At 39.9% G+C, this 9,597-nt stretch overlaps 1 protein-coding gene across 1 annotated transcript in view; it reads right to left on the reverse strand.

Annotated features, from left to right (window-relative positions):
• ryr3 (ryanodine receptor 3) overlaps positions 1-9,597 on the reverse strand; it is a gene marked incomplete in the record, with an annotated part of 155,080 nt that overhangs the window by 19,568 nt on the left and 125,915 nt on the right. Inside the window, 9 exon segments of the mRNA XM_037685921.1 lie at positions 436-509; positions 1,195-1,271; positions 1,365-1,444; positions 2,717-2,816; positions 2,896-2,952; positions 3,027-3,078; positions 3,231-3,343; positions 7,317-7,413; positions 9,060-9,172. Coding sequence (XP_037541849.1) covers positions 436-509; positions 1,195-1,271; positions 1,365-1,444; positions 2,717-2,816; positions 2,896-2,952; positions 3,027-3,078; positions 3,231-3,343; positions 7,317-7,413; positions 9,060-9,172 — 763 coding nt within the window.

Genomic DNA, 9,597 nt, shown 5'->3' on the forward strand with positions numbered 1-9,597 from the left:
TATATATATATATATATATATATATATATATATATATATATATATACTGAAATAACTTACCACATACTACTTGTACTATTCCTACTTTGCGTTTTCACTTATCGCGGCGGGGCTGAGAACAGAACCCCCGTGACAAACGAGGGACTACTGTACCACTTTTTTGACGGAACACTGACATCTTCATTTGAATTTGTTTGATAAGGAATGAAATTCTGATGAATTAAAACACCATAAGAAAAGAAAACAACAACAAATGACAGAATTTATTCAACTTTTCATAGAAGCATAAGCTAAAATGGTCCATAATCAAACTTGAAGTGTTTTTTCTTTTATTTTGCAAAGATCTACTAAACTTCAGAAGTAAGACGGTCTCAAGATGTTGCACCTTGGATGGTTAAATCCGAGGAGTATCACAGAAACCAACGTTTGACTTACTTGAACCTTCCTCTGTCACCATGCCAAGTCCTTCTGCTTTGTTTTGCCTCTCAAATGCGTTCAAATCCAGGACACTAAGGGAACAAAATGATGATAGTAATTAAAACAATGGATAAATTGTGTTTGGTGTTAAATACAGTGTGAATGCTCAGAGCTGCTGACGTGAAGTTAAAACTGAGAAGGTAAAAGAAGCTAAATGTTAGCTAAAAATCAATTAGTATCAAAAGCCTGGCTAAGAACTTTAAGTAGCGGAGGGTTGTCCAATCCCGGTCCCTGAGGGCCACTACCCTGCAGGTCTTAGAGGTTTCTCTGCTCCTGATTTGAATCAGTGGGTGATTCACAGCCTTCTGCAGAACACAAAGAGGTAATTTAACAATTGAATCAGGCATGTTAGAGCAGGGAAACAAGTAAAACATGAAGGATAGTGCCCCTTCAGGACCCGGATTGGACACGGCTGGACTAGCTAAAACCTAAAAGTAGCAGAACAGTAGCTAAAATCTAGAAGTAGTATACTAAGGTAATAAAGGAGCACGTTTTTTTAAGGAAACAAAAAAGTTCATGCTCAATAATCCAGGTAAAAAAAAAAATATGAAAAAATTAATAATTGAGTTACAAAAATATCACTCATCTCCTGAACGAGCACAACTAAAACAAAGTCTGCAGAGGTGGTTGGGTTGAAAATCAGTGCTGACTGAGCGTTCACACTCTTGGCACCATGTTTGTGTTCGATGCACGCAGACTCGTTCGGCACCACCTGACCTGCAAGACTGCATCAGTCCTGACAGACTCTTGAAGAAGCCTGCGTCTCGTTTCTCTTTCAAGTAATCGAGCATTTTCTGCGATGAGAGAAGAGCACAACATAAAAACATGGCTACGCCACGCCACCTGTGTATAAACGTGCACGTTAAGTCCGTGCTGGATGAGCTCACCTGCTGAACTTGCACATTGCCTCCGTTTAGGATGGAGATGCCCAGTTTGAGAGTGCAGGTCACCATGGAGCCCAAACGACCTGATGGTAGAAACAGAACATCCGTCAGAGCCAGCAGAGGCTGGGAGCAAAAAAAAAAATTTTTTTAAACAGATCACAACAGTTCTGTATTTATTTATTTTTAAACAAATAAGAACTGAAGTCATGGCAAAAAAAAAAAAAAAAGTGCATTTCCTTATGCTTCATCCCACTTGCTGACCAAGGAGGCGAGTACAATACTGCTCAAAAATCCAGCAAAGTCAGGTCATCTGGACGTTTTGTTTTTTGTGTCGAGACGTTTCATCCTTCATCCAAAGGACTTCATCAATCTGAGGAGCCACAACAACCCCAGTCCCACAAGCAGCACAAGACAGAGAATTCAGGATTTATCTAAAATATTATTAAATATTATTACATATGTATTATCCAGGCAGCACGGTGGTGCAGTTGGAAGAGATGCCACCTCTCAACGAGCAGGTCGCCGGCTCAAATCCCAGCTGGGGGAGCTTTTTTTTTTTTTCTCTTTCTCATTGATTCATTCATTTAAAAGAAACAAAACAAATTCATGAAGAAGAAAAAAAAAACAGAACGAACAGTGTGCAGAAAGAAGAAGACAATTCTTATCAAATCTGACCCTTATTCATAAAATAAAATGACTACAAACAAACTACGTAGGTTTGAACGATCTCCAAAGTGAAAACAAAAAATACGACGCATCCTTCACATGGCACCATACTTTCCCAACAGTTTTAACTTAATCTTTTTAAACATATAAATTGTTCTGGTGATATCAAGGCAATCCTACTCCCTGAATTACAACGCAGCTCCTTCAGACTAGTTCTAACTGGAGGTTTTACAAACATTTCTGGGTGGAGTTTGCATGTTCTCTCCGTGGGTTTTCTCCGGGTACTCCGGTTTCCTCCCACAGATCTAAAACATGCACGTTAGGCTGATTGGTAACTCTAAATTGTCTCTAGGTGTGAGTGAGACAGTGAACGGTCGTTTGTCTCATTTGACTCTGTGTGTCTGTGAAGGACTGGAGACATGTCCAGGTGTGTCCCCCGCCTCTCACACAGTGATGGCTGGACATGAGCGTCAGTGACCCCCACAACCCAAAAAGGAAGCAGCGGGTAAAGATGGATGGATCTCTCAGAATATGAGACTTGTTTAAAGGTAATTTTTAATCAAAATAAAAAAAAACATTCACAACAAATAAAGCACCAACTGACTGTAAAAGATCTTTGTTTAAAACTTTAGCATGCAAGGCGGCGGGCGACATGCATTCCTTCCTGGTATGCTCATCTAATTTTCTACCTTTACTAGCACTGATCATCTGCAGCACCATTTCAGCGGCTCCACGAGCGTGCAGCCTCGCCTGCTGATACAGGATTTTCTGCTTCTCCATCTCCTTTTCCTGAAGGTGAAAGACGCACACGTGCGCAGTTATTCACCATTTTTACAACCCTTTGACCAACGTTGCACGAACAAAGTACCTCAAATGTTTTTTCCTTCCCTTCTTCTTCCTCTTCTTCCTCATCCTCTGCACAGCTCTGAAAAACACAAACGGTTGGAGCTGAATCTGTTGAATTTGTCAAACGCAGTGATATTTTCTGAGGTAGAAGACCTTTGCCATCATGTCTGCATATGCGATATATAAAGGATCTTCTTCCAAGTGGCTGAAAAGAAGCAAAGACAGATTGTGTTTGTCACAAACTGATGTTAAAATAATTTTACGTAACTTTATAAAAACTTGTTTTCTGGAATGCAAAGGTTGCAGACGGTTCAAGTGGACGCTCGCTGTGACGTTGACTCATGAAAACGGTCTCACCTCCTCTCCGTCAGAGCGTTGTGGCTGAAGTGGAGGATGAGTTGGTGCAGAGGGTCAGGCCGGATCTCAGCCGTCTCCTCCTCCTCTTCCTCCACTATCTTCATCGGCGTTTTCTGCAGAGGTCCACACGCGAAGGAGTTAGCTCCACTCAGTTTTTTTTATTTCAACCACAATAAAAAAAAAAAAAGTTTGAACGTCGTGTAAAATGAGAAAAAAACAATGCAGCCATTTACAAATCTTTAAAGCTCATATTTTATCCACACTGGAACATAAACATGTTCAATTTGGAAACAGTAGAATTTTGTAGGAAAAATATAACGGCAGCAGAAACAAATCTCAAAAAAGTTGAAACGGGGGCAACAAAACGCAGCAAAAGTAAATTGTTCAAACTCAACAGCTGGAGAAGTTTTGCACCAGCTCAGTAAGAGGACTGGGTAAAAACATTTCAGAGACGATGAATCCCTCAGACGTAAAGAGGAGCAGGGGTTCACCTGTTTGCAAAAAACAGTGGAATGTTTTCAGAATAACAATAAAATGATGAAAAAACTGAAGAATTTTAATATAGCGTCTACAGTTCTTTTATTTATTTTCCTCATTTGGCTGCTCCCTTCCTCAGGGGTTGCCAGAGCGAGCAAACTCACAAGATTTAGCTTTGAGCCAGATGTCCTTCCTGACGCAACCACCAACCACAAAGCTACCACAGCAGTCGGTGTGGAGCAGAGGGCTGCTATCGAAGGCACCCTTTGATAAGGGATGGGTTCAAAGGTCCAAAGTGAGGCAAATGAGGGTGGAGGCAGGTGTGAGTGCTTCACCTTTCCCACGTAAATGTTGATATAAAAGTCAGGGGATGCAAACGAGTGACCTCTTGATCACAGGTTTGCCTTCTCTACCGTCTGTGTCACCACTCCCTTCTCCATCATCCACGCTTCATTAAATCATTTAAAACATCTGGAGACATCTGTGAATTCAAAGCTCAAGACTGAAATTTAATTTTGGATGCCCGTGATCGTTGCGCAGTTTTAAAGTGCCTGCGACAAAAAAAAAATTCATAGAACTTGTAAATGCATGGATAGATATTATTAACATACTGCACAAAATAATTCACTCCTCTGAGATGAACACTTGTTGAGATATTTATATGCACAGTAACAGGAAGTGATGACAAAGAGGAACGGCTACGTGTAAACAAAGCACTGCTACATTTGCTGACAACACAGAGCAGAGAAGAATCTGACGTTTCTTTGAATCATTTTCAGTCACTATCAGAGATGACGACGAGTCGGGAGTTCAAATAATATCGTTTCATAAACAAAGACCAGGACTTTCCCCCAAGAGTTTACATTTGATGTCACTTCCTGTTTCACTTTGGCTAAGTTCAAAAGAAAATATGCCAGTTATGTGAATAAATGGGTAAAAACTTGTGAATTATGCCAAATTTATTTAATATTAAGATGTTTTCTTCAACATTTGGCACCTTAAAAACAGGTCTGATTCTGTTCTGTGGGCTCAGGAACAAATCCACAAATCACTGTCTGTAAATGCGTTCTCTGTGCCGTCCACGAATGCAGGTTAAAGCTCTATCAGGCAAAGAAGAACACCATCCAGAGACAACACCATCTTCTCTGGACCACAGCGTATTTTAAATGGACTGAGGCGAGGTGTACGGTTGTGGTCAGACAAATCAAAATGTGAAGTTCTTTTTGTAAACTACAAATTAAAGAGAAGAGGGACTGTCCAGCCTGTGGTCAACGCAGTTCAAAACCTGCTTCTCTGATCATATGGGGGTGCATTAGTGCCTCTGGCATGGGCAGCTTACACATTTGAAGAGAGGAACCATCAATGCAGAAAATTATATTAAGGTTTTAGAACAGGGGTCTGCAACCTTTTAAATCAAAAACATCATTTCTACAATTCATTTATTGAACAAAATGTGGCTACAGCTGCAAAATCAACTGGTGGCTCATGGGCCACTTCCAATTTGTAGGAAGGGGTTTTTTTTTCAGCCTGGGGGGGTGGGGGGGGGGGGGGGGGCTTTATTAAACAAAAATTATATAATGAATTTCAAAACTAATAATTTTACAGTTTATGGCTTAAGAAAAGACCACATTCATGTAAACAAGAGGAAAAAAATACACATTTCATGCCAATTTTACCAAAACAAATTTAACCCAGAACTTTGCAGGTTTATGAGTCTTCCTTTGAATTTTAGACAAATAAAAATAAGTATGTATCCCACTTTAAAGTAATAAAGCATAAATGTAGTCTGTCTAAATATTGAGCCGTTTTGTCGGATTTGTCATTGTGACATAAAAAATTTAATTTAAAAACTAATTTTGTTTTTACCGGTACTTTAATTAATTAATTTAATTAATGTATTGTATTTTTATTATATTATTTATTTTATTATTATTTTAATTATTTATTTATTATTATTATTATTATTTTAAACTTATTTTCATTCATTCATTCAACATATTTCTTCTCGGCATATTGTTCTAAAAGGGATTCCAAAGAACTTCTGGTGGATTTGAGACAAAGATCCCACTGTGAGGCCAGAAGTTGGATAAATAAAGTAGCTGAAGCTAATCAACATTATTTTCTCCTTGTTTTAGTAATGTATTTTAAAAGTTTGCAGACAAACTGCTAAATCTTTCCATTTCTCTTTACTGTGGGTATAAAAACAATGAATTTACATTTTGCATTATGTTTGGTCAAAGCATCAAGGAGCCGCAGATTGCAGGCCTCTGTTTTAGAACAAGCATTCCTATCCAGATATTCTTTTTCAGGGAAAGTATTACACATTTGAAATGGAAAATCCAGCAAAGACAACCCAGATCTACTGAGCAGCTAAAATCCAACATTTGATTAAAAAAAAGGTACAACACTCTCCTCCAAAAACTCCAGCAGCTGCTCTCCTCTGTTCCTAGATGTTTACAGACTTGTTTTTGAATGTCCAGAGGACCAGATTTAACTTTTTTAGATTTTTCTACCTGGATTATTGAGCATGCATCAGGATGTTGTCAAGAGAGGGTGCCTCTCAGAGGAAACTTGGCCCTGTCAATGTTTTTGAGACGTGTTGCTGCCATAATATTCAAAATGACACTTTACTTCATAAAAAGTAATCAAAACAAAAAAAATCAACATTAGATGTGTTTACTATGTTCCAGTGTGAATAAAATATGGGTTTCATGAGATTTGCAAATCATTGCTTTCTGTTTTACACTTTGTCCAAACTTTTTCAGAACTAGCGGTGAACCACTCATCTCATAACAGCCTTAAATATGCACCTTATTCAGTATTTTAAAAAACAGTTGCACACATTTACATTGTTTTCCTTAATAAAAAATAATAATAAAAATAAATGCACTAGCATGCAGATGAACTGTTTTAGTCCCGGTGATTTGTGGAGAGGACAGTGAGGTCAAACAATGGATTGTGACCAGGTTTTCACGACATGCTGCAGCAGCACATGATGCAAGCAGGAAGCTGTTAGGGGATTCCTTTAAACATGAAAACAGAGCCTCAGAAGGAGGGGCAATAACTAAAACAAGCTAACCTGACAGGTCACCGCTAATTTCAGTGAGTTACTGTGGATAAAGCTGCACTTTACTCGAGAATATAAGAAACTTTTTACAGTTGACACATCAAAAAACATCTAAAATGAAATCCTCACAACACTACGCGAGCATGCCATTGCCACTGTAACGTCACCTTCACACACGAGTACAGCGAAAGGACAGCTGATGGGTTCCAGGTCAAACAGCTACAGACACTCCTACTTGTAGTAAAATCCCTCCTTACCACTGTCAGAACGCCATAGCCTGCTTTTCTAAAGCTGTGAGCGCTGGAGCTGGCCCTGTGTCTCCTGAGTTGATCATGCAGCCTCTGACTCCTGACGGATCTCTGCCCGAGGGGCTTAGCATGCCTACAGCGAGAGCCCCTGGGCGCTCTGAGCGAAGCCCCCGCTCGGACGCGCTCCCAGGGCTCGACGGGCGCGGAGCTGACGAAGCATTCTGCAGACAGGACCGGCAGTGGGGCGCCAACGCAGGGCACACAGCGCGCGGGCAAGGCGAGCCCAGTACTTACTGCCAGATCCTGAACTAGCTTCTCCTCAAAGGAGTACTCCTCTGCCTCTATCCAAAGTCTCTCATAGGCCGGGATGAAGAGGTTGATAGCACGATGCCTGGGGAGGTGGAGGTTAGGGGGAGGTGGGGAGGAATGAAGAGGATGGGGAGGGAGGGACAGTGGCATTAGGGTGGGTTCTGGTGTGGGTGATAGTTTTATTTTATTTTTTGAGGAGACATGAGGGAGGAATGTCGGGGAGGAATGGGGCTAAAGCAGGGGTGTCCAAACGTTTTCATATGTGGGCCAAAACTATCAAGATGAAATGACTCGTGGACCATAAAAACGTGTCTCAACATAAACAATAATTTGGAGAAAGGAAAAAGTTGTAGATCCAAACAATTTAAATTCTCATTAACACTAAGCTTATATTTTTTATTAAAAAGGATTTGATTTATTTGATTAGTTGGGTCTATGTTTGTTGTTTTCTTGTGTTTGGAAAGTTCATTTTCGTATGTTCTCAGCAACAAAAGTGTAACTTGAGTAAGTGTCCTTTTAAAAAGGAGGTTGATCAGCCTTTTGGACCATGGACTGGCTGACAAATCATCCAGCTGTCAGTCGCTACAACAGATACATAGAAGGTTTGATAAAGTCGAGCAACTTGTATGCAGATGATACGTTATATTCATTTGAAAATGTCAAATTTCCCTCTTGATTATTTTATCAACTGCAATATTTAGCCAAGTTTTATGAATCATTATCCAAAAGGCTGCTTTCTGGTAGAAATCAGTAAAGGTTTTTGGTGATTTGGACCATGAAGTGAAAATAAAAAGATTATAGCCAAAGGTTTGTATTTTGTTTAAAAGAAGATTGTTTTCATATATTTTGCTGTTAAACCTAAACATTATATAAAAAAGGATTACAAACTAATTTGCAGAAAGTCTGCATCTAACTCTTAAGCCTGCTGGCTAAAATGATATTCTTAAACTGCAGCTGTGGGCCGCACAAAATCACGCCAAGGGCCGTAAATGGCCCTCGGACCGCACTTTGGACACCCGTGGGCTACAGGAAGTGCATTTCAAGCAGGGTGGTGATTGGTCAATGTGGGATCCACTGGCTCTTCTGACTGGTCATGTTTGGTTTCTAAAATGACTCGATTCCATCAGGATGTAAAAATTTCATATAAATTTCGAGGGATGTGCAGTTTTCCAACACAGCGTTTGATCAAAACTGTTTAGGGATCATGTAAAACAAGTTTGTTCATAAACAGGAACGTGTGTTGGGAAACTGAAAAGTTTTTTCCACTTTTCAAATAAATGTCAGGCTTTTTCTTGCAGACCAATCAGAATCAACAGTTGGTTCATGGGCAGAGGTCGGTCCGCAGCTTGGTAGATGAAAAGTGCATGTGAGGGGTTGAATACACGAAGCATTCGTCCCGTAGTGTCACTTTACCGTCAGCAGGGAGAACAGGCGGTCAAAGCTGGAGGCTTTGAACGCCTTTTCCAGCCAAACCTCCCGATAGCCATTCAGGAAGTAATTATTATTTTTGTATCTGAGGGGAGGGTGAGGTAGTGTTAAACAAGAACACAGAGGAGAGAATGTCAGTAGGGAGGTGATGAGGGGTCTACACGGGCAAACAGTCAAGAAAAATCCCCCATGTCTACATGGTGATTATTATACAGTTAGGATTAGACAAAGCAGTATTTTATAATGTTTTCAAAGTACAAGTGAAATAACCAAAGGTGCAACAGGTGAGTCGTTCCTCACCTGGGCAGGTTGTAAAGTGGAGCCATGCGGAAACAAGCCACCACGGCCCGTTTACGCTGTTTGGACAGCAGCTTCTGGCCCACGCACTTCTTGTTCCTCAGAGGTTGCTCAACCTGACATGAAGCAAATGTTTAAAAAAAAAAAAAAAAAAAAAATCACATGAACGCTCTTAACTCCTAAACTTTTATAGAATTAACTCACAATTTCTAAAGTGAAATGGCAGGGCGATGCTGTAAATGTTAAGAACTAGAAAAACATAGCACAGCGTGAATGATGAGCACTGAACGGCTGCTAAATATTTGCCAATGAAGTTAAAACTAAGATGTTACAGAAAAAACTAAATGAAAGGAAGCTAATAGGAGCAAAACAGAAGCTAAAAAAATGCTAAATGGGGGCTATAAGCAGGAACAAAACAGTAGCTAAAAGCAATCAAACTGGTAGTCAATATCTAAAAACAGTGAAAGGACTGGTAAAAGCTAAAAAGAAAAATATCGTATTTTTGCCCTATAAGTCACTTTTTGTGCATAATTTACATCCC

Source organism: Nematolebias whitei, chromosome 12 (assembly GCF_014905685.2).
Source record: "Nematolebias whitei isolate Nwh7 chromosome 12, NemWhi1, whole genome shotgun sequence".
In the NCBI taxonomy this organism is placed as follows: Eukaryota; Metazoa; Chordata; class Actinopteri; order Cyprinodontiformes; family Rivulidae; genus Nematolebias; species Nematolebias whitei.